This window comes from Delphinapterus leucas, chromosome 11, assembly GCF_059928025.1.
Source record: "Delphinapterus leucas isolate spDelLeu-1000000601 "Yukka" chromosome 11, BTC_Dleu_Yukka2, whole genome shotgun sequence".
Taxonomy (NCBI): Eukaryota; Metazoa; Chordata; class Mammalia; order Artiodactyla; family Monodontidae; genus Delphinapterus; species Delphinapterus leucas.
In genome coordinates, this window is record NC_143139.1 from 28,435,241 (window position 1) to 28,461,834 (window position 26,594).

Here is a 26,594-nt window from a genome sequence, read left to right on the forward strand (position 1 = left end):
TGCATTTCTCTAATAATTAGTGATGTTAAGCAACTTTTAATGTGTTTTCTGGCCAACTGTATGTCTTCTTGGGAGAAATGTCTGTTTAGGTCTTCTGCCCATTTTTTGATTGGGTTGTTTGTTTTTTTAGATATTGAGTGGCATGAACTGTTTGTATATTTTGGAGATTAATCCCTTGTCAGTTGATTTATTTACAAATATTTTATCCCATACTGAGGTGTGTCTTTTCGTTTTGTTTATGCTTTCCTTTGCTATGCAAAAGCTTTTAAGTTTAATTGGGTCCCATTTGTTTATATATGTTTTTATTTTCAGTATTCTAGGACGTGGATCAAAAAAGACCTTGCTGTGATTTATCACAAGGAGTATTCGGCCTATGTTTTCCCCTAAGAGTTTTATAGTATCCAGTCCTACAATTAGGTCTTCAATCCATTTCAAGTTTACTATGTAGATGGTGTTAGGGAGTGTTATAATTTCATTTGTTTACAGGTAGCTGTCTAGTTGTCCCAGCACTATGTACTGAATACTGTCTTTTCTCCATTGTATACTCTTGCCTCCTTTGTCACAGATTAGGTGACCATAGGAACATGGTTTTACCTCTGGATTTTCTATCCTATTCCATTGAACTATTTTTCTGTTTTTATGCCAGTACCATACTGTTTTGATTACTGTAGCTTTATAGTATAGTCTGATCCAACCACCTGGAGGAATCAGGGAGCCTGACTCCTCCAGCTCTGTTTTTCTTTCTCAAGATTGCTTTGGATATTCAGGGTCTTTTGTGTTTCCATACAAACTGTAAATTTTTTTTTTCTAATTCTGTGAAAATTGTCATTGGTACTTGGATAGGGATTGCATTGAATCTGTAGATTACTTTGGGTAGTAGAATAATTTTCACAATATTAATTCTTCCAATCCAAGAATATGCCATATCTCTCCATCTGATTGTGTCATCTTTAGACTACTACAAGCAAATATATGCCAATAAAATGGACAACCTGGAAGAAATGGACAAATTCTTAGAAAACTACAACCTTCCAAGACTGAAAAAGGAAGAAACAGAAAATATGAACAGACCAATGACAACTAATGAAATTTACACTGTGATTAAAAATCATCCACAAGAAAAGCCCAGGATGAGGTGGCTTCAGAGGAGAATTCTATGACACATTTAGAGAAGAGCTAACACCTATCCTCCTCAAACTCTTCCAAAATATAGAAGAGGGAGGACCACTCCCAAACTCATTCTATGAGGCCACCATCAACCTGATATAAAAACCAGTCAAAGATGTCACAAAAAAGGAAATTTGCAGGCCGATATCACTGATGAACATTTTTTAATATAAAAATCCTCACCCAAATAATAGCAAACAGAATCCAACAGCACATTAAAAGGATCATACACCATGATCAAGTGGGGTTTACCCCAAGACTGCAAAGATTCTTCAATATACACAAATCAATACCATATTAATAAATTGAAGGAGAAAAACCATATGATAATCTCAATAGCTGCAGAAAAATCTTGAGACAAAATACAACACCCATTTATGATAAAAACTCTCCAGAAAGTGGGCATAGAGGGAAACTACCTCAACATAATAAAGCCCATATATGACAAACCCACAGCCAACATAATTTTCAATGGTGAAAAGCTGAAAGCGTTTCCTCTAAGATCAGGAACAAGACAAGGGTGCCCACACTCACCACTATTATTCAACATAGATTTGGAAATTTTAGCCACAGCAATCAGAGAAGAGAAAGAAATAAAAGGAATCCAAATCGGAAAAGAAGAACTAAAGCTGTCACTGTTTGCAGATGACATGATACTATACAAAGAGAATCCTAAAGATTCTACCAGAAAACTAATACAACTAATCAATGAATTTGGTAAAGTAGCAGGATACAAAATTAATGTACAGATATCTCTTGCATTCCCACACACTAACAACAAAATATCTGAAAGAGTAACTAAGGAAATCCTCCTATTCACCATTACAACAAAAAGAATAAAATACCTAAGAATAAACTTACATAAGGAGACAAGAGACCTGTATGCAGAAAACTATAAGACACTGATGAAACAAATCAAATACAAACAGATGGAGAGATATACCATCTTCTCGGACTGGAAGAATCAACATTGTGAATATGACTATACTACCCAAAGCAATCTACAGATTCAGTGCAAACCCTATAAAGCTACCAATGACATTTTTCACATTACTAGAACAAAAAATTTTACAATTTGTATGGAAACACAAAAGACACCGAATAGGCAAAGCAATCATGAGAAAGAAAAACAGAGCTGGAGGAATCAGTCTCCTGGACTTCAGACTATATTACAAAGCTACGGTAATCAAGAAGGTATGGTACTGGCAAAAAAATAGAAATATAGATAAATGGAACAGGATAGAAAGCCCAGAGATAAACCCATGCACATATGTTCCCTTATCTTTGATAAAGGAGGCAAGACTATACAATGGAGAAAGACAGCCTCTTCAATAAGTGGTGCTGGGAAAACTGGACAGCTACATGTAAAAGAATGAGTTAGAATACTTCCTAACACACAAAAATAAACTCAAAATGGATTAAAGACCTAAATGTAATGCCAGACACTATAAAACTCTTAGAGGAAAACATAGGCAGAACACTCTATAACATAAATCACAGCCAGATCCTTTTTGACCCACCTCCTTGAGTAACGGAAATAAAAACAAAAATAAACAAATGGGAAACTAATGAAACTTAAAAGCTTTTGCACAGGAAAGGAAACCATAAACAGGATAAAAAGACAGCCCTCCAAACGGGAGAAAATATTTGCAAATGAAGCAACCGACAAAGGATTAATCTCCAAAATATAAAAGCAGCTCATGCAGCTCAATATCAAAAACACAAACATCTCAATCCAAAAGTGTGTAGAAGACCTAAACAGACACATCTGCAAAGAAGATATACAGATTTTCAACAAACACATGAAACGATGCTCAACAGCACTAATCATTAAAGAAATGCAAATCAAAACCACAATGAGGTATCACCTCACACTGGTCAGAATGGCCATCATCAAAAAATCTACAAACAATAAATGTTGGTGAGGGTGTGGAGAAAAGGGAACCCTCTTGCCCTGTTGGTGGTATACTGTGGCTGTAAATGGATACAGCCACTATGGAGAACAGTATGGAGGTTCCTTAAAAAACTAAAAATAGAACTACCATATGACCCAGCATTCCCACTACTGGGCATATACCTTGAGAAAACCATAATTCAAAAACAGACATGTACCACAATGTTCACTGCAGCACTATTTACAATAGCCAGGACATGGAAGCAACCTAAATGTCCATTGACAGATGAATGGATAAAGAAGATGTGGCACATATATACAATGGAATATTACTCAGTCATTAAAAGAAACGAAACTGAGTTATTTGTAGTGAGGTGGATGGACCTGGAGTCTGTCATACAGAGTGAAGTAAGTCAGAAAGAGAAACAAATACCGTATGCTAACACATATATATGTATTCTAAAAATATATAATAATAATGGTTCTGATGAATCTAGTGGCAGTACAGGAATAAAGCTGCAGACATAGAGAATGGACTTGAGGATATGGTGGCCAGGGGAGGGGAAGCTGGGACGAAGTTAGAGAGCACCATTGACATATATACACTATCAAATGTAAAATAGCTAGTGGGAAGCAGCTGCATAGCACAGGGAGGTCAGCTCAGTGCTTCATGACAACCTAGAGTGATGGGATAGGGATGGTGGGAGGGAGGCTCAAGAAGGAGGGGATATGGGGATATATGAATACATATAGCTGATTCACTTTGTTATACAACAGAAACTAAACAACACTGTAAAGCAATTATACTCCAATAAAGATGTAAAAAATTATTTTAAAAAGATGTAAGCAATAATATATTAGGTTGTTATATAGTCCTCCAAAAGTTTTCACCACCAAAGTAAAATTTTAATATTTGTTATTTCTTTCATATCATTTTGTTATGCTGTTTCATTAAGATTTCATTTTCAATACGAGTTAGGCAAATGTTTTCTTGACTTTAGCAATCCTCTTCATTTTAGTACATTTCTGAAAAATTAATACTTTCTTTATCCTAGCAATTCTACTGTTAGGAGTTTATCATAAAGATAAGTTCACCCACATCTACAAACCTGACAAGGATACACAAAGGTAGGTATAGAGTGTTCATTGTAATCATGTTTCTAAGAGCCAACAAAAATCAAACAGACAATAACAGAAAAATAAAACAAATTAAACTGAATACATAACTCCAACAAAGGCAAATTATTTAAAATTATGGAAAATGATAGTTTCTATGTAGCTATATTAAAAGGAATTATTTCTACATATATCTATAGTATGGAAAAATGTAAGACAAATTTAAGTGACAAAAGCAGCTTATATACTGGTATATCTTATTTGTTTTAAATAATATTATGTATACATCTTTTATATTAAAACTATATGATACAAAATTTTTTAAAAATCAACTTTCAAAATACTTTTTTAATCTATTCACTTCTCCTCATCTTCTTAGTCTGAACTACTTGTGTTCTCCAAACTAGAATATCTCATGAATAATTAAATGCTGATAATTCTGTTAACAGCCCACAACCATTTTCCCCACAGCAGTGAATGAATTTTGTCTTTGAACAAATATCATGAATTTTCCCACTGCATCTATGATAAAATTCAAATTACAAAAATGGCCTATTTTCTATTCTAAGTCTGTACTCTAATTTTCATAGCTTATATCAGTATGTAATTATATTTATTTGTGGTTATTCATTTAATGAATAGATCGTAAACATTCATTATTCATTTAATGAATAGATGGTAAACTCCATGAGGGAATGGGGGAGGGATATTATTGGGTGATTCGATTTAAGAGGTCTTTCCTAAAAGATATTGACTATATTTAATAACAACAAAAATATTAATAACCACCACTGAATGTTTATTAAACTCCAGTGTTCTCTATGACAAATGTACTATATTAAGTACTGCTACTTCTTACAACAATCCTTTTGAAAGTGTATTATTCATATGTTTCAGATGAGGAAACTGGAGCTCAAGAATTTTAAGTAATTTGCTCAAATTATATACCTAACAAATTATGAAACCCAGGCCTGACTGGCCCCAAAGTCTATGTATTATCAACTTCATTACAGTGGCTATTTACTTATCTGTAGAGTAATTCTTCATATTAAGAATGTGACACATAGATATATATATATATATAAATATAGATGTACAAATTTTTAATATTACATAGCAAGTTATTAGCAAAGTTGGGACTTTAAACTTCATCTGATTCCCTGCCCAATATTCTTTCGAACAAAATAAACCAGACAAAATAACTGTATCAGTCTAATTTTCAGAGAATTTAATAAAGTCAAAATTTCCTCCAAAGTTGACTATATTTTCACACGCAAAAGTTTCACAATAAAGACATGCACTGCTTTATTGTAAATTTGTATGTTTCTCACCTTTAAGACTAACCATTCTCCTATCCTCCTTTCTGCTTCTCTTCATCCTCATGCTGACTCTTGATCTTCACATGCGCTCACAGCCACAGCATAGATTTCAAGACAAGGCCACATTTGAGTCAGAACTCTAAGCCAACCATTTAAGGTTCTGCCTCAGGTCTCTCTTAAGCCCTATTCTTCTACTTGGTTCTTCTGCCTTATTCCCAAGCTCCCTTTCTACTTTATTCCTCCCCCCACATTTCTCGTGTTGAACTTCAGCATCCATTGGGCTCTACCCTTGGACCCTATGTCAGAGATGAGATTCCCATATCCATCAGACAACTACAAGCTGCTCTTCCAATTATCACCTGCCTCCAAGTTCCTGTCCTTGTACTCTTCACACCTGTCAGGACACTCACTAATCCCTCTTGAATCCCTCCCTTTATTTTCTACCCATTTCTTATTGCCTAGATCACAAGCTGCTATAGTCAGCCTACAAAGAACATAACCTTTTCCCCTAGCTAAAACAGCTGTTGGGTCAATTACCCCTAGACTTTCCAGTCCTCCCCAGAGTAAGAATCTTCTTTCTAATCACAACCAATCCCTACCTCCTTGCCCAATCCTCTTATTTGGAATCAGTCAAGCCTGGATGAGACTAAAAGGAACAAAGAGGAGTCCCGGAAGATGGCGGAAGAGTAAGACGCGGAGATCGCCTTCCTCCCCACGGATACACCAGAAATACATCTACACGTGGAACAACTCCTACAGAACACCTACTGAAGGCTGGCAGAAGACCTCAGACCTCCCAAAAGGCAAGAAACTCCCCACGTACCTGGGTAGGGCAAAAAAAAAAAGAAAAAACAGAGACAAAAGAATAAGGACGGCACCTGCACCAGTGGGAGGGAGCTGTGAAGGAGGAAAAGTTTCCACACACTAGGAAGCCCCTCCGCGGGCGGAGACTGCGGGAGGCGGAGGGGGGAGCTTCGGGACCGAGGAGTAGTGCACACCGACGGGTGCGGAGGGCAAAGCGGGGAGATTCCCGCACAGAGGATCGGTGCCGACCGGCACTCACCAGCCCGAGAGGCTTGTCTGCTCACCCGCCGGGGCGGGCGGGGCTGCAAGCTGAGGCTCGAGTTTCGGTTTTGGACGGAGCGCAGGGAGAGGACTGGGGTTGGCGGCTTGAACATAGCCTGAAGGGGTTAGTGCACCACGACTAGCCGGGAGGGAGTTCGGGGAAAAGCCTGCACCTGCCAAAGAGGCAAGAGACTTTTTCTTCCCTCTTTGTTTCCTGGTGCGCGAGGAGAGGGGTTTAAGAGCGCTGCTTAAAGGAACTCCAGAGACGGGCGCGAGCCGCGGCTAAAAGCGCGAACCCCAGAGACGGGCGCGAGCCGCGGCTAAAAGCGCGGACCCCAGAGACGGGCGGGAGACGCTAAGGCTGCTGCTGCCGCCACCAAGGGGCCTGTGTGCGAGCACAGGTCACTCTCCACACCCCTCTTCCACGGAGCCTGTGCAGCCCGCCACTGCCAGGTTCCCGGGAACCAGGGACAACTTCCCCGGGAGAACGCACGGCGGGCCTCAGGCTGGTGCAACGTCACGCCGGCCTCTGCCGCAACGTCACGCCGCCTCTGACGCCGCAGGCCTGCCCCGCACGCAGTGCCCCTCCTTCCCCCTCCCCTCACCCCCGGCCTGAGTGAGCCAGAGCCCCCGAATCAGCGGCCCCTTTAACCCTGTCCTGTCTGAGCAAAAAACAGACGCCCTCCAGCGACCTACACGCAGAGGCAGGGCCAAATCCAAAGCTGAGCTCCTGTGAGCTGTGAGAACAAAGAAGAGAAAGGGAAATCTCTCCCAGCAGCCTCAGAAGCAGCGGATTAAAGCTCCACAATCAACTTGATATACCCTGCATCTGTGGAATACCTGAATAGACAAGGAATGATCCCAAATTGAAGAGGTGGAATTTAGGAGCGAGATCTATGATTTTTTTCCCTTTTCCTCTTTTTGTGAATGTGTACATGTATGCTTATGTGTGAGATCTTGTCTGTATACTCTTGCTTCCACCATTTGTCCTAGGGCTCTATCCGTCCATGGTTTTTTAAAAAAAATTTTTTTCTCAATAATTAATTTTAATTGTAATAACTTTATTATACTTTACCTTCGTTCTTTCTTTCTTTCTTTCTTTCCGTCCTTCCCTCCTTTAGACAACGAATCACCCCAAATTGAGGAGGTGGTCTCTGAGAGCAAGATTTATGATTTTTCCCCCTTTACCTCTTTTTGTGAAGGTGTATGTGTATGCTTCTGTATAAGATTTTCTCTGTATAGCTTTGCTTCCAACATTTGTCCTAAGGTTCTATCCGTCCCTTTTTTTTTTTTTAAATATTTTTTAATTCAATAACTATATTATACTTTATTTTATTTTTACTGTATCTTCTTTCTTTCTGTCTTTTTTCCTTCTTTCCCTCCTTCCTTCCTTCCTTCCTTCCTCCCTCCATCCCTCCTTTCTTTCCTTCTTTGCTTCTTTCTTCCTTCCTTCCTTTCCTCCTTTCCTTCTTTCTTTCCTCATACTTCTACTAATTCTACTTTTTCTCCCTTTTATTCTGAGCCGTGTGGATGAAAGGCTCTTGGTGCTCCAGCCAGGAGTCAGGGCTCTGCCTCTGAGGTAGGAGAGCCAACTTCAGGACACTGGTCAACAAGAGACCTCCCAGCTCCACATAATATTAAACGGTGGAAATCTCCCAGTGACCTCCATCTTAACACCAGCACCCAGCTTCACTCAACGACCAGCAAGCCACAGTGCTAGACAACCTATGCCAAACAACTAGCAAAACAGGAACACAACCCCACCCATTAGGAGAGAGGCTGCCTAAAATCATAATAAGGCCACAGACACCCCAAAACACACCACCAGACGTGAACCTGCCCACTAGAGAGACAAGATCCAGCCTCATCCACCACAACACAGGCACTAGTCCCCTCCACCAGGAAGCCTACACAACCCACTAAAACAACCTTAGCCACTGGAGACAGACATCAAAAACAACGGGAACTACGAACGTGCAGCCTGCAAAAAGGAGACCCCAAACACAGTAAGATAAGCAAAATGAGAAGACAGAAAAACACACAGCAGATGAAGGAGCAAGATAAAAACACACCAGACCTAACAAATGAAGAGGAAATAGGCAGTCTACCTGAAAAAGAATTCAGAATAATGATAGTAAGGATGATCTGAAATCTTGGAAGTAGAATGGACAAAATGCAAGAAACAGTTAACAAGGACCTAGAAGAAATAAAGATGAAACAAGCAATGATGAACAACGCAATAAATGAAATTAAAAGTACTCTAGATGGGATCAATAACAGAATAACTGAGGCAGAAGAACGGATAAGTGACCTGGAAGATAAAATAGTGGAAATAACTACTGCAGAGCAGAATAAAGAAAAAAGAATGAAAAGAACTGAGGACAGTCTCAGAGACCTCTGGGACAACATTAAACGCACCAACATTCGAATTATAGGGGTTCCAGAAGAAGAAGAGAAAAAGAAAGGGACTGAGAAAATATTTGAAGAGATTATAGTTGAAAACTTCCCTAATATGGGAAAGGAAATAGTTAATCAAGTCCAGGAAGCACAGAGAGTCCCATACAGGATAAATACAAGGAGAAATACGCCAAGACACATATTAATCAAACTGTCAAAAATTAAATACAAAGAAAGCATATTAAAAGCAGCAAGGGAAAAACAACAAATAACACACAAGGGAATCCCCATAAGGTTAACAGCTGATCTCTCAGCAGAAACCCTACAAGCCAGAAGGGAGTGGCAGGACATACTGAAAGTGATGAAGGAGAAAAACCTGCAACCAAGACTACTCTACCCAGCAAGGATCTCATTCAGATTTGATGGAGAAATTAAAACCTTTACAGACAAGCAAAAGCTGAGAGAGTTTATTAGCACCACCAAACCAGCTTTACAACAAATGCTAAAGGAACTTCTCTAGACAAGGAACACAAGAGAAGGAAAAGACCTATAATAACGAACCCAAAACAATATAGAAAATGGGAATAGGAACATACATATCGATAATTACCTTAAATGTAAATGGACTAAATGCTCCCACCAAAAGACACAGATTGGCTGAATGGATACAAAAACAAGACCCTTATATATGCTGTCTACAAGAGACCCACTTCAGACCTAGAGACACATACAGACTGAAAATAAGGGGATGGAAAAAGATATTCCATGCAAATGGAAACCAAAAGAAAGCTGGAGTAGCAATTCTCATATCAGACAAAATAGACTTTAAAATAAGGACTATTACAAGAGACAAAGAAGGACACTACATAATGATCAAGGGATCGATCCAAGAAGAAGATATAACAATTGTAAATATTTATGCACCCAACATAGGAGCACCTCAATACATAAGGCAAATACTAACAGCCATAAAAGGGGAGATCGACAGTAACACATTCATAGTAGGGGACTTTAACACCCCACTTTCACCCATGGACAGATCATCCAAAATGAAAATAAATAAGGAAACACAAGCTTTAAATGATACATTAAACAAGATGGACTTAATTGATATTTATAGGACACTCCATCCAAAAACAACAGAATACACATTTTTCTCAAGTGCTCATGGAACATTCTCCAGGATAGATCATATATTGGGTCACAAATCAAGCCTTGGTAAATTTAAGAAAATTGAAATTGTATCAAGTATCTTTTCTGACCACAACGCCATGAGACTAGATATCAATTACAGGAAAAGATCTGTAAAAAATACAAACACATGGAGGCTAAACAATACACTACTTAATAATGAAGTGATCACTGAAGAAATCAAAGAGGAAATTAAAAAATACCTAGAAACAAATGACAATGGAGACACGACGACCCAAAACCTATGGGATGCAGCAAAAGCAGTTCTAAGGGGGAAGTTTATAGCAATACAAGCCCACCTTAAGAAGCAGGAAACATCTCGAATAAACAACCTAACCTTGCACCTCAAGCAATTAGAGAAAGAAGAACAAAAAACCCCCAAAGCTAGCAGAAGGAAAGAAATCATAAAAATCAGATCAGAAATAAATGAAAAAGAAATGAAGGAAACGATAGCAAAGATCAATAAAACTAAAAGCTGGTTCTTTGAGAAGATAAACAAAATAGATAAACCATTAGCCAGACTCATCAAGAAAAAAAGGGAGAAGACACAAATCAATAGAATTAGAAATGAAAAAGGAGAAGTAACAACTGACACTGCAGAAATAAAAAAGATCATGAGAGATTACTACAAGCAACTCTATGCCAATAAAATGGACAATCTGGAAGAAATGGACAAATTCTTAGAAATGCACAACCTGCCAAGACTGAATCAGGAAGAAATAGAAAATATGAACAGACCAATCACAAGCACTAAAATTGAAACTGTGATTAAAAATCTTCCAACAAACAAAAGCCCAGGACCAGATGGCTTCACAGGTGAATTCTATCAAACGTTTAGAGAAGAGCTAACACCTATCCTTCTCAAACTCTTCCAAAATATAGCAGAGGGAGGAACACTCCCAAATTCCTTCTACGATGCCACCATCACCTTGATACCAAAACCAGACAAGGATGTCACAAAGAAAGAAAACTACAGGCCAATATCACTGATGAACATAGATGCAAAAATCCTCAACAAAATACTAGCAAACAGAATCCAACAGCACATTAAAAGGATCATACACCATGATCAAGTGGGGTTTATTCCAGGAATGCAAGGATTCTTCAATATACGCATATCTATCAATGTGATAAACCATATTAACAAATTGAAGGAGAAAAACCATATGATCATCTCAATAGATGCAGAGAAAGCTTTCGACAAAATTCAACACCCATTTATGATAAAAACTCTGCAGAAAGTAGGCATAGAGGGAACTTTCCTCAACATAATAAAGGCCATATATGACAAGCCCACAGCAAACATCATCCTCAATGGTGAAAAACTGAAAGCATTTCCACTAAGATCAGGAACAAGACAAGGTTGCCCACTCTCACCACTCTTATTCAACAGAGTTTTGGAAGTTTTAGTCACAGCAATCAGAGAAGAAAAGGAAATAAAAGGAATCCAAATCGGAAAAGAAGAAGTAAAGCTGTCACTGTTTGCAGATGACATGATACTTTACATAGAGAATCCTAAAGATGCTACCAGAAAACTACTAGAGCTAATCAATGAATTTGGTAAAGTAGCAGGATACAAAGTTAATGCACAGAAATCTCTGGCATTCCTATATACTAATGATGAAAAATCTGAAAGTGAAATCAAGAAAACACTCCCATTTACCACTGCAACAAAAAGAATAAAATATCTAGGAATAAACCTACCTAAGGAGACGAAAGACCTGTATGCAGAAAATTATAAGACACTGATGAAAGAAATTAAAGATGATACAAATAGATGGAGAGATATACTATGTTCTTGGATGGGAAGAATCAACATTGTGAAAATGACTCTACTACCCAAAGCAATCTACAGATTCAATGCAATCCCTATCAAACTACCACTGGCATTTTTCACAGAACTAGAACAAAAAATTTCACAATTTGTATGGAAACACAAAAGACCCCGAATAGCCAAAGCAATCTTGAGAACGAAAAAAGGAGCTGGAGGAATCAGGCTCCCTGACTTCAGACTATACTACAAAGCTACACTAATCAAGACAGTATGGTACTGGCACAGAAACAGAAAGATAGATCAATGGAACAGGATAGAAAGCCCAGAGATAAACCCACGCACATATGGACACCTTATCTTTGATAAAGGTGGCAGGAATGTACAGTGGAGAAAGGACAGCCTCTTCAATAAATGGTGCTGGGAAAACTGGACAGGTACATGTAAAAGTATGAGATTAGATCACTCCCTAACACCATACACAAAAATAAGCTCAAAATGGATTAAAGACCTAAATGTAAGGCCAGAAACTATCAAACTCTTAGAGGAAAACATAGGCAGAACACTCTATGACATAAATCACAGCAAGATCCTTTCTGACCCACCTCCTAGAGTAATGGAAATAAAAACAAAAATAAACAAATGGGACCTAATGAAACTTCAAAGCTTTTGCACAGCAAAGGAAACCATAATCAAGACCAAAAGACAACCCTCAGAATGGGAGAAAATATTTGCAAATGAAGCAAATGACAAAGGAGTAATCTCCAAAATTTACAAGCAGCTCATGCAGCTCAATAACAAAAAAACAAACAACCCAATCCAAAAATGGGCAGAAGACCTAAATAGACATTTCTCCAAAGAAGATATACAGAATGCCAACAAACACATGAAAGAATGCTCAACATCATTAATCATTAGAGAAATGCAAATCAAAACTACAATGAGATATCATCTCACACCAGTCAGAATGGCCATCATCAAAAAATCTAGAAACAATAAATGCTGGAGAGGGTGTGGAGAAAAGGGAACACTCTTGCACTGCTGGTGGGAATGTGAATTGGTTCAGCCACTATGGAGAACAGTATGGAGGTTCCTTAAAAAACTACAAATAGAATTACCATATGACCCAGCAATCCCACTACTGGGCATATACCCTGAGGAAACCAAAACTCAAAAAGAGTCATGTACCAAAATGTTCATTGCAGCTCTATTTACAATAGCCCGGAGATGGAAACAACCTAAGCGCCCATCATCGGATGAATGGATAAAGAAGATGTGGCACATATATACAATGGAATATTACTCAGCCATAAAAAGAAACGAAATTGAGCTATTTGTAATGAGGTGGATAGACCTAGAGTCTGTCATACAGAGTGAAGTAAGTCAGAAAGAAAAAGACAAATACCGTATGCTAACGCATATATATGGAATTTAAGGGGAAAAAAAATGTCATGAAGAACCTAGGGGTAAGACAGGAATAAAGACGCAGACCTACTGGAGAACGGACTTGAGGATATGGGGAGGGGGAAGGGTGAGCTTTGACAGGGTGAGAGAGAGTCATGGACATATACACACTAACAAACGTAGTAAGGTAGATAGCTAGGGGGAAGCAGCCGCAAGGCACAGGGATATTAGCTCGGTGCTTTGTGACAGCCTGGAGGGGTGGGATAGGGAGAGTGGGAGGGAGGGAGACGCAAGAGGGAAGACATATGGGAACATATGTATATGTATAACTGATTCACTTTGTTATAAAGCAGAAACTAACACACCATTGTAAAGCAATTATACCCCAATAAAGATGTTTAAAAAAAAAAAAAAAAAAAAGGAACAAAGAGGTATGTTACATTATGAATATAATAAATGCATTCCTCCCAGAGGAGAGAATGGCAATCTTTATTAAACTGGTGCTGATTCTAGCATTTTGGAAGGCTTTGGTGAATCCATCACTGAGATCTCTAAAGATAGAAGATTCTCTGACAGCATCAGGAAGAATATTAGGTATAAGCTCAAAGCATGAGAATACACACTGCTGAGTGGGTATAATGCTAAATAATAATGGATGACCTAAAGAGAGAAGCTGATGAGTCATCGGAAGACACAGTAAGTGTTGCAGACAAATTAAGTAGCACAAGACTCACTTTAGGAGTTCAGGGAAAAGACCAAAATGTAGGATGGCATTAAAATATGACAGATGTGTTTCCTTAAAACTTGAATCCAACAGAAAACACTGTTGGAAACTGAAAATCTTGAGCTGCTATTAAAAAGTAAATTAAAAATTCTTGAACATCAGTTTCAAAAAATTCCACATAAAATTTCCTACAGAATGTTAAAAAATAATTTTATTCTCATAAAAATGAGAAAATCTATTTTTAAAAGTGACAGCAATAACTAAAGCCCAGAAAATAAAAAGATGAATTGAAATTCAAATTCTGATTATTTAATAGGGTATGAGGCAATGTTCAAGAAACCACTTTTCCTTTGTAATAAATATAACTTAATTTTCAAAGGCTTGATTAATAATAAATAATTTAAAGCTCTAGTATATCTGCTATAAATCTCCAGATTTTATATTTAACATCATTTTAACAAGACCACCTCTGAGAATATATTATAATACAATTGCAACTAAGAAGCTAGCAGACATTCTTCTAAATACCTTACAAAAAATAATTCGAACTAGGCCATTTAAAGAGAAGAAAACAAGGGAATATTTTGAATAACTTAGAATATAAATGGGACACTAATTGGAAAACAAATCTCTAATCTAAAACACTAAATCATTTGGATAATGCTATTTAAGATAAATAACATTTGGGACACAGGAAGACAAAATTCACAACGAGTCAATTTTGTTAATTACGGGTGGATTATCTGCCTCAGGAGGTAATATCCTGAGCTATAATTCTTAAATCTATACCTATCCAGATAGAAAAAAAATCCCTAACTCTTTAACAAAATTGCCAAAGGTAATGGCTGCAGGAGAGTGTACAAATTATATTTCTATCTTCAGCCATGAGGAACATACCATGAAAAATATGTTTACTGACCATCCTACAATATTATCTTTGCCCTAGATAGCTAAGCCCTGGCCAGGGCAGGTTCACAAGGGAGGAGAGGTGTGGGAGAAAGCAAAAGGGACTATGAGAAATAGATGTGCAATCTGCATGTTTAAATATATATTATTTGCCAAGTATGAATACCTTCATCATTTCTGCCAGGCTTTCATGTATTCCACTACTTTTATATATTATGTGATAAAACAAATCTTTAGAAGTTGTGTTTGTCATCAAGCTTCCTGTCAGAGAAGAAAAATTTCCCTGACCTTGCATCACCTCCAGTACCCAACCTGGCTCCATCCTTTCTACCAAACCCATTCCCTCCTCCACTGAAATATCATAACTTCCAAACTTCCCATCTCTCTCCACCGTCTGTTCATCAGATTGGTTCAAAATAATCAAGTTCACCGAAAAAGATACCACTGAGCAGGGGTTAGCAGGAATAAGTATGGAATCTGAAAGCACCCATGGAGTGGACCAGCTATGAAGAGCTACTTCAACATTATGGGCAGATACAGCTTCCATGCCAGCAACATTTCACTCTCTTCCTCAACCAAACCATGCTTTTTCAAACAAAACAGTATGAATAGCTTAGATTGCTTTTCATTTGAAGTTGAGGTAAGGAGGTGAAATACTATTTGAATAGAAAATGCATCTTCTCTTAAAGCACTTGAACTTCCAAGAGCCCAAGAGAGAATGCTTACCCCAGTGGACCCAGTTTTTTATTTCACATGTTCCCCTTTCTGTAGACACATGCCTCTCTCATAGCTAGAGTTTTGTTTCTTTTTTTAAACATCTTTATTGGAGTACAATTGCTTTACAATGGTGTGTTAGTTTCTGCTTTATAACAAAGTGAATCAGTTATACATATACATAGATCCCCGTATCTCTTCCCCCTTGTGTCTCCTGCCCTACCACCCTCCCTATTCCACCCCTCTAGGTGGTCACAAAGCACCAAGCTGAACTCCCTGTGCTATGCAGCTGCTTCCAACTAGCTAGCTATTTTACGTTTGGTAGTGTATATATGTACATGCCACTCTCTCACTTTGTGCCAGCTTACGCTTCCCCCTCCCTGTATCCTCAAATACATTCTCTAGTAGGTCTATGTCTTTATTCCCGTCTTGCCCCTAGGTTCTTCATGACAATTTTATTTTTTTTTAGATTTGTTTTTTAGATTTGTTTTTCTCTTTCTGACTTACTTCACTCTGTATGACAGACTCTAGATCCATCCACCTCATTACAAATAACTCAATTTTGTTTCCTTTTATGGCTAAGTAATATTCCATTGTATATATGTGCCACATCTTCTTTATCCATTCATACGATGATGGACACTTAGGTTGCTTCCATGTCCTGGCTAATATAAATAGAGCTGCAATGAACATTTTCGTACATGACTCTTTTTGAATTATGGTTTTCTCAGGGTATATGCCCAGTAGTGGGATTGCTGGGTCGTATGGTAGTTCTATTTGTAGTCTTTTAGGTAACCTCCATACCATTCTCCATAGTGGCTGTATCAATTTACATTGCCAGCAACAGTGCAAGAGGGTTCCCTTTTCTCCACACCCTCTCCAGCATTTATTGTTTCTAGATTTTTTGATGATGGCCATTCTGACAAGTGTGAAATGATATCTCATTGTAACTTTGATTTGCATTTCTCTAATGATTAATAATGTTGAGCAATCTTTCATGTGTTTGTTGGCAATCTGTATATCTTCTTTGGAGAAATGACTATTTAGGTCTTCTGCCCATTTTTGGATTGGGTTGTTTGTTTTTTTGATATTCAGCTGCATGAACTGCTTGTAAATTTTGGAGATGAATGCTTTGTCAGTTGCTTCATTTGCAAATATTTTCTCCAATTCTGAGGGTTGCCTTTTACTCTGGTTTATGGTTTCCTTTGCTGTGCAAAAGCTTTGAAGTTTCATTAGGTCCCATCTGTTTATTTTTCTTTTTATTTCCATTTCCCTAGGAGGTAGGTCAAAAAGGATCTTGCTGTGATTTATGTGTTTAGAGTGTTCTGCCTATGTTTTCCTCTAAGAGTTTTATAGTGTCTGCCCTTACATTTAGGTCTTTAATCCATTTTCAGTTTATTTTTGTGTATGGTATTAGGGAGTGTTCTAATTCCATTCTTTTACATGTAGCTGTCCAGTTTTCCCAGCACCACTTATTGAAGAGGCTGTCTTTTCTGCACTGTATATTCTTTCCTCCTTTATCAAAGATAAGGTGACCATATGTGCCACCTTATATCTCTGGGGTTTCCATCCTTTCCATTGATCTATATTTCTGTTTTTGTGCCACTACCATACTGTCTTGATTACTGTAGCTTTGTAGTATGGTCTGAAGTCAGGGAGCCTGATTCCTCCAGCTCCGTTTTACTTTCTCAAGATTGCCTTGGCTATTGGAGTGTTTTGTGTTTCCATACAAACTGTAAAATTTTTTGTTCTAGTTCTGTTAAAAATGCCATTGGTAGTATAACAGGGATTGCACTGAATCTGTAGATTGCTTTGGGTAGTACAGACATTTTCACAATGTTGATTCTTCCAGTCCAAGAACATGATATATCTCTCCATCTGTTTGTATCATCTTTAATTTCTTTCATCGGTGTCTTATAGTTTTCTGCATATGTCTTTGGTCTCTTTAGGTAAGTTTATTCCTAGGTATTTTATTCTTTTTTGTTGTGATGGTAAATGGGATTATTTCCTTAATTTCTCTTTCAGGTTTTTGATCATTAGTGTATAGGAATGCAAGAGATTTCTGTACATTAATTTTGTATCTTGCTACCTTACCAAATCCACTGACTGGCTCTAGTAGTTTTCTGGTAGCATCTTTGGAATACTCACTGTATAGTATCATGTCATCTGCCAACAGTGACAGTTTTACTTCTTCTTTTCCACTTTGTATTCCTTTTATTTATTTTTTTCTTTGACTGCTATGGCTAAAACTTCCAAACTATGTTGAATAATAGTGGAGAGTGTGGGCAACCTTGTCTTGCTCCTGTTCTTGGAGGAAACGGTTTCAGTTTTTCATCATTGATAAAGAGGTTGGCTATGGGTTTCTCATATATGGCCTTTATTATGTTGAGGAAAGTTCCTCTATAACTACTTTCTGGAGGGTTTTTATCATAAATCGGTGTTGAATTTTGTCAAAAGCTTTTTCTACATCTATTGAAATGATCATATGGTTTTTCTATTCAATTTGTTAATATGGTGTATCACATTGACTGATTTGCATGTATTGAAGAATCCTTGTATTCCTGTGATAAACCCCACTTGATCATGGTGTATGATCCTTTTAATGTGCTGTTGGATTCTGTTTGCTAGTATTTTGTTGAGGATTTTTGCATCTTTGTTCATCAGTGATATTGTCCTGTAGTTTTCTTTCTTTGTGAAATCTTTGTCTGGTTTTGGTAACAGGGTGATGGTAGCCCCATAGAATGAGTTTGGGACTGTTCCTCTCTCTGCTGTATTTTGGAAGATTTTGAGAAGGATAGGTTTTAGCTCTTCCCTAAATGTTTGACAGAAATCGCCTGTGAAGGCATCTGGTCCTGGACTTTTGTTATTTGGACGATTTTTAATCACACTTTCTATTTCAGTGCTTGTGATTGGTCTGTTCATATTATCTATTTCTTCCTGTTTCAGTCTCGGAAGGTTGTGCATTTCTAAGAATTTGTCCATTTCTTTCAGGTTGTCCATCTTATTGGCACACAGTTCCTTGTAGTAATCTCATGATCCTTTGTATTTCTGCAGTGTTAGTTTTTACTTCTCCATTTTTATTTCTAATTCTATTGATTTGAATCTTCTCCCTTTTTTCCTGATGAGTCTGGCTAATGGTTTATCAGTTTTGTTTATCTTCTCAAAGAACCAGATTTTAATTATATTGATCTTTGTTATCTTTTCCTTCATTTCTCTTTCATTTATTTCTGATCTGATTTTTATGATTTCTTTCCTTCCTCTAACTTTGGGTTTTTTTGTTTTTCTTTCTCTGATTGCTTTAGCTGTAAGGTTAGGTTGTTTATTTGAGTTGTTTCTTGTTTCTTAAGGTGAGATTGTATTGCTATAAACGTCCCTCTTAGAACTGCTTTTGCTGCCTCCTATAGGATTTGGGTCATCCTGTGTTCATTGTCATTTGTTTCTTGGTATTTTTTTGATTTCCTCCTTGATTTATTCAGTGATCTCTTGGTTATTAAGTAGTGTATAATTTAGCCTCCATGTGTTTGTATTTTTTACAGATTTTTTCCTGTAATTGATATCTAGTCTCATAGCATTATGGTCTGAAAAGATACTTGATATGATTTCATATTTAAAAATTTACCAAGGCTGATTTGTGACCCAAGATATGATCTATCCTGGAGAATGTTCCATGAGCACTTGAGAAGAAAGTGTATTCTGTTGTTTCTGGGTACATTTCCTATAAATATCAATTAAGTCAATCGTCTTTACTGTATCATTTAAAGCTTGTGTTTCCTTATTTATTTTCATTTTGGATGTTCTCTCCATTGGTGAAAGTGGGGTGTTAAAGTCCCCTACTATGATTGTGTTACTGTTGATGTCCCCTTTTATGGCTGTTAGTATTTGCCTTATGTATTGAGGTGCTCCTATGTTGGGTGCATAAATATTCAAAATTGCTATATGTTTTGGATTGATCCCTTGATCATTATGTAGTGTCCTTCTTTGTCTCTTGCAATAGTCTTTATTTTAACATCTATTTTGTCGGATATGAGAATTGCTACTCCAGCTTTCTTCTGATTTCCATTTGCATGGAGTATCTTTTTCCATCGCCTCACTTTCAGTCTGTATGTGTCCCTAGGTCTGCAGTGGGTGTCTTGTAGACAGCATATATACAGGTCTTGTTCTGTATCCATTCAGGCAGTCTATGTCTTTTAGTCAGAGTATTTAATCCATTTATATTTAAAGTAATTATAAATATGTATGTTCCTATTACCATTTTCATAATTGTTTTGGGTTTGTTATTGTAGGTCTTTTCCTTCTCTTGTGTTTCCTGCCTAGAGATGTTCCTTTAGCATTTGTTGTAAAGCTGCTTTGGTGGTGCTGAGGTCTCCTAGCGTTTGCTTGTCTGTAAAGGTTTTAATTTCTCCATCAAATGTGAAAGAGATCCTTGCTGGGTAAAGTAATCTTGTTTGTAGATTTTTCTCCTTTATCACTTTAAATATGTCCTGCCACTCCCTTCTGGCTTGCAGAGTTTCTGCTGAAAGTTCAGCTGTTAACCTCATGGGGATTCCCTTGTATGTTATTTTTTGCCTTTCCCTTGCTGCTTTTTTTTCTGTTTTTTATTTTGTGGTACACTGGCCTCTCACTGTTGTGGCCTCTCCCATTGCAGAGCACAGGTTCCAGACACGAAGGCTCAGCAGCCATGGCTCACGGGCCTAGCCACTCCACGGCATGTGGGATCTTCCCAGACCGGGGCATGAACCTGTGTCCCCTTCATCGGCAGGTGGACTCTCAACCATTGTGCCACCAGGGAAGCCCTCCCTTGCTGCTTTCAATAGTTTTTCTTTGCATTTAATTTTTGATAGTTTGATTAATATGTGTCTTGACGTGTTTCTCCTTTGATTTATCCTCTATGGGACTCTGTGTTTCCTGGACTTGATCAACTATTTCCTTTCCCATATTAGGGAAGTTTTCAACTATAATCTCTTCAAATATTTTCTCAGTCCCTTTCTTTTTCTCTTCTTCTTCTGGGACCCCTATAATTCGAATGTTGTTGCATTTAATGTTAGCCCAGAGGTCTCCGAGACCATTCTCAATTCTTTTCATTCTTTTTCCTTTATTCTGCTGTGCCATAGTTATTTCCACTGTTTTATTTTCCAGGTCACTTAACTGTTTTTCTGCCTCTGTTATTCTGCTATTGATCCCTTCTAGAGAATTTTAAATTTCATTTATTGTGTTGTTCATCACTGTTTGTTTGCTCTTTAGTTCTTCTAGGTCCTTGTTAAACGTTTCTTGCATTTTCTCCATTCTATTTCCAAGATTTTGTATCATCTTTACTCTCACTACTCTGCATTCCTTTTCAGGTAGACTGCCTATTTCCTCTTCATTTGTTAGGTCTGGTGGGTTTTTGCCTTGCTCCTTCATCTGCTGTGTGTTTCTCTGTCTTCTGATTTTGCTTAACGTACTGTGTTTGGGGTCTCCTTTTCACAGGCTGCAGGTTTGTAACTCCCGTTGTTTTTGGTGCCTGTCCCCAGTGGCTAAGGTTGGTTCAGTGGGTTGTGTAGACTTCCTGGTGGAGGGGACTAGTGCCTGTGTTCTGGTGGATGAGGCTGGATCTTGTCTTTCTGGTGGGCATATCCACGCCTGGTGGTGTGTTTTGGGGTGTCTGTGGACTTATTATGATTTTAGGCAGCCTCTCTGCTAATGGGTGGGGTTGTGTTCCTGTCTTGCTAGTTGTTTGGCATATGATGTCCAGCACTGTAGCTTGCTGGTCGTTGAGTGGAGCTGGATCTTGGTGTTGAGACGAAGATCTCTGGGAGATTTTTGCCATTTGATATTATGTGGAGCTGGGAGGTCTCTTGTGGCCAGTGTCCTGAACTTGGCTCTCCCACCTCAGAGGCACAGCACTGACTCCTGGCTGGAGCACCAAGAGCCTTTCATCCACATGGCTCAGAATAAAAGGGAGAAAAAAAAAGAAGGAATGAAAGAAGGAAGAAGATAAAATAAGATAAAATGAAATAAAATAAAGTAAAATAAAATAAAATTATTAAAATAAATAATAATTGTTAAAAAATTTTTTAAGCAATAAAGAAAGAAAGAAGAAAGCAACCGAAGTAGAAAACATATCCACCAATGGTAACAAGTCCTAAAAAGTATACTAAAAAAAACAAACAAACAAAAACGGACAGACAGAACCCTAGAACCAATGGTAAAAGCAAAGCTATACAGAGAAAATCATGCACAGGAGCATACAGATACACACTGACAAAAAGAAAAAGAGGAAAAAAAATTTCTATCATTGCTCCCAAAGTCCACCTCCTTCAATTTGGGATGATTCATTGTCTATTCAGGTATTCCACAGATGCAGGACACATCAAGTTGATTGTGGAGATTTAATCCACTGCTCTTGAGGCTGCTGGGAGAAATTTCCCTTTCTCTTATTTGTTTGCACATCTCCTGGGTTTCAGCTTTGGATTTGGACCCGCCTCTATGTGTAGGTCACCTGAGGGCGTCTCCTCTTCACTCAGACAGGATGGGGTTAAAGGAGCAGCTGATTTGGGGGCTCTGGCTCCCTCAGGCCAGGGGTACGGAGGGGTACGGAGTGCGGGGTGAGCCTGAGGCAGCAGAGGCCAACATGACATTGCACAAGCCTGAGGCGTACTGTGTGTTCTCCTGGGAAGGTTGTTCCTGGATCATGGGACCATGGCAGTGTCGGGCTTCACAGTTTCCCAGGAGGGGAGGTGTGGATAGTGACCTGTGCTTGCACACAGGCTTCTTGGTTGCTGTAGCAGCAGTGTTACAGTTTCATGCCTGTGTCTTGTGTCTGCGCTGATAGCCATGACTCACGCCCGTTTCTGGAGCTCCTTTAAGCAGCGCTCTTAATCCCCTCTCCTTGCGCACCAGGAAACAAAGGGGCAAGAAAAAGTCTCTGACCTTTTCAGCAGTTCCAGACTTTTTCCTGGACTCCCTCCCTGCTAGCTCTGGTGCACTAGCCCGTTCAGGCTGTGTTCATGCAGCCAACCCCATTCCTCTCCCCAGAGTCTGACCTCCGAAGCCCAAGCCTCAGCTCCCAGCCCTCACTGTCCCAGCGCGTGAGCAGACAAGCCCCTCGGGCTGGTGATTGCTGGTCGGCACCAGTCCTCTGTGCGGGAATCTCTCAGCTTTGCCCTCTGTACCCCTATTGCTGCGCTCTCCTCCATTGCTCCAAAGCTTCCCTCCTCCGCCATCTGCAGTCTCTGACCGCAAAGGGGCTTCCTAGTGTGTGGAAACCTTTCCTTCTTCACATCTCCCTCCCACTAGTGCAGGTCCCGTTCCTATTATTTTGTCTCCATTTTTTCTTTTTTTCTTTTCCCCTACCCAGGTACGTGGGGGAGTTTCTTGCCTTTTGGGAGGTCTGAGGTCTTCTTCCAGCTTTCAGTAAGTGTTCTGTAGGAGTTGTTCCACATGTAGATGTATTTCTGCTGTATTTGTGGGGAGGAAGGTGATCTCCATGTCTTACTCTTCCGCCGTCTTGAAGGTCCCCCCTCATAGCTAGAGTTTTTAACAAAAGCCAATATTTTCTCAAGCAAGAGGGTGGGTGACTACAAAATATTTGTGTATTTGTTTGATATAATCCAGTGTCCACCTGTGTTGGAGTAACTCCCAGGTGAGAGAACATGATTATTATCACCTGATTTTTTGATTAATAAATCCAAAATATCCTTCCACTAGCAAGCTAAATCTATTCAATTTTACTGTCCTATTTTTGATTAATCTCCTAAGAACCCTCTCAACTCTTTCCTCTGTTCTCTTTATCTCAAGTATCTAATTTAATTCCCTCATGTAATAGGCCCCATTCTGCAATTCTTAGTTTCTTTGCTTCTTTCTTTTGTAGCCTATCTCTTTGCTACGCTCAAACTCTACACTTCATTACCCATTTAGTAATAACACTTGCCTGGCTAAACTTACTTTGAAAATCAAAAAATTTCCCACTGCTTAAACAATAAGCCCACCTTTAAACCCTTTTCTTAATGTTTATTTACCTGGTAAAATTGCCCAATAAAGTCAGGGGGAGACTTTGAATATAAGATTAGTTACATATACTTTTAAAAATTGAATAAATTATATCTTTTTCAATAAGATAGATATAATATCAACACTTATAATAAACTTGCCTAAATTACAAAATACCCTATAGATGAAGTAAAGTATGTAGTTATAATAGCTCCATGTTGTCTGAAAAGGTTTCCAAGGTTTTGCCTCATTTGTGCTACCCTAACCTCAGCAGAAGCTTAGAAAAATCTAAGGAGCATTTCACCATTTCGGATTATGTAAAATGATTATGGCTCAACTGCTGGCCAATACTCCCTACATTGGCGTATTCTGCCAATCATTACTGTAGGAATCTTCACCCTGTAGCCTGAATTTGCTTCCGTTGGTCTTGTCCAGTGGGACTTGGACTTGTTGAATTAACTGAACAAGGACTATATCTTACACTACATTCTATTTACCACATAACCGAGCCAATATAATATCAACTTTTTAACATGTTTTAATACTAATATAATGCTGATTTTCCACTGGGAAAAATTCTATGGCATTTAAGAGCTTTCTGAAATGAGTTATGATTTTGTTTTATGGAGAAAATAACATCAGGTAAAACTGTTTAATAAAATGATCAATTTAAAAATATGAGTGCAAGTTCTGTAAAAATCTCTATTCTGTTGCTCTAAAATAAAAATTCTACATTTTAACTGCTTTTTTCTCTCAAAGAATATTAAAGGCATATTTATGGTAGCATTGTATAGATAATATTGATTATTTTTTCACCAAAAGAAAGGGTGTTTTACTAATCTAAGAATGCTTATGGGCCTACGTTACTAGACTAGACAATGCAATAAGAATTATGTATACTTAATAAAAATATATTTGTTTTATAGATTACTTATCATTGACTTATTAAAGTGAGCATAAATATATTTAAACCATAATCTTCCAAATCCTTCCATTTTACAATGATGTAAAAACAAATTACATGTGAAAAGAACGTTCAAAAGATCATTGGTATGCAAAAGTTTTCAAACTGACATTCAGCAATGATTTTCTAAGATAATCAAAGTTAAATAAAAGAAGTTAGAATTCATAGACTTCTTATTAGCCTAAGAAGAAGATACTAAGTATAAAGTTCCATTTTATACAGGGAAGGTGAAAATGATGCTTTAACCATTTCAAGTGTTTGATGTCAAAGGTGAATAGATTTGTAAAGTTTTGACATAATTATTTTATGAGTTTGAGATTCTTAAAAAATTGGTGAAGATAGAGACTTCAGAACTCCCCAAATCTTTAGACATTGTGGTTTGCTCTGCAATAGCCTTAGACCCTCCTAGATCTTTTGATTTTTAAAAGCAGTTAAGTGAATCAAAAAAATCAAAATTAGGGATGGGGGAAGAAGGAGGACAAGGAGAGGAAAGTATTAGAGAAAATGTCTAGAGTTTGTTTTCTGCCTTGTATGGAATTAGAGAAAATAGGATCATCTTATGCAATTGATCTGAAAATTAAGCATGATAGCCATAATTGAAGGTGAATATGGAAAATATAATTCTTAGTGACCACCTTCTATTAACATTTTCATACTTACTGCCTTCTTTTCAGACTAATTTTTTAGTAAAAAATATTATTAAACCTCAATCACTAAAAATGCATTGATTAAACATAAAAGGTGGTACTACATACAGTCCCTGGTCCAAAGAAGTAAAATCTCTTCTTCAAAAAGTACTACATCTGGGGCTTCCCTGGTGGCGCAGTGGTTGAGAGTCTGCCTGCCAATGCAGCAGACACAGGTTTGAGCCCTGGTCCAGGAAGATCCCACATGCCGCGCAGCGACTTGGCCCGTGAGCCACAACTACTGAGCCTGCACGTCTGGAGCCTGTGCTCTGCAGCAAGAGAGGCCACGACAGTGAGAGGCCCGCACACCATGATGAAGAGTGGCCCCCGCTTGCCACAACTAGAGAAAGCCCTTGCACAGAAACGAAGACCCAACACAGCCAAAAATAAATAAATAAGTTTATTAAAAAAAAAAAAAAAGTACTACATCTAAGAATTAATAGTATAACCAAAAGGAAAACAACAAATTTTCTGGCTTAAATCTGCTCATTTCATTTTGTGACGATTTTGTAGCATGGCATATGACAGCTGAAATATAAATTATCCTTTACAAAAATGTCAAAATGATTTGTTGGAAGAAAAATACTCAAGATTTTAAAACACACTTTTGGTCTACAACCACATATTCATCAATTTAAAACTGCCAAAACAGAAAATAAAGAGTAAACATTTCATTGTCTAAATTAAAAAATACTTACACTATGGACTTTTCCAGGCGACTTCCCTGTGAACCAACAATCTCCCCCAATGTACAAAACACTTGTCCCAGAAAGTCCTAAAATAGATAAAAGGATTAAAGCTCTTAAGTTCCCAAACTGTCTTTACACTATGTATTTTGTACATCATATCTGCACTGTTTTCATTGCTAAAATGTTGAATTCTCTAACTTCCAAGAATAAACAAAATAAGCTGAAAATGCACTAATTTTAGCATGTGATTGTCCCCTAAGTTTGCACAGCCTTTTGTCCTTTAATCACTAAGCTGGCTTGTTACTAAGAGTGTTTAGACATTGTGTTTATTTTCTTTCTCTTTTTTAAATTAAAATGAAAATGGAAAAAAGTTCCATGATTTGAATCCACAATTGGGTTCACTTGAGATGTCTCTGAAACTTCTAAACTTTTGGCTGAGAAGGCAAATCATGAAAGCACAGAGCAGTGGTGGTCAGCACTAACCGTGATACTTACAAAGAAGCAGTGTGACATCATGGCTACAACTAGGATCCAGAGCCACACTGCTAGATGTCTGTTCCAGTACCACCACTGACCATTTGTGACTGTGGCAGTTAATAAACTCTCCAGTTTCCTCTAA

At 38.0% G+C, this 26,594-nt stretch overlaps 1 protein-coding gene across 18 annotated transcripts in view; it reads right to left on the minus strand.

Annotated features, from left to right (window-relative positions):
- CPNE8 (copine 8) overlaps window positions 1-26,594 on the minus strand; it is a 350,243-nt gene that overhangs the window by 208,361 nt on the left and 115,288 nt on the right. For all 18 annotated transcript variants that reach the window (XR_016394895.1, XR_016394896.1, XM_022577941.3 and 15 more), the window contains one exon: window positions 25,985-26,061. Coding sequence is in view for 16 of the 18 variants with exons in the window: in XM_022577941.3 (XP_022433649.1) it covers window positions 25,985-26,061 (77 nt within the window). In the remaining 2 variants the exon portion in view is untranslated. The remainder of the gene's footprint in view (window positions 1-25,984; window positions 26,062-26,594) is intronic.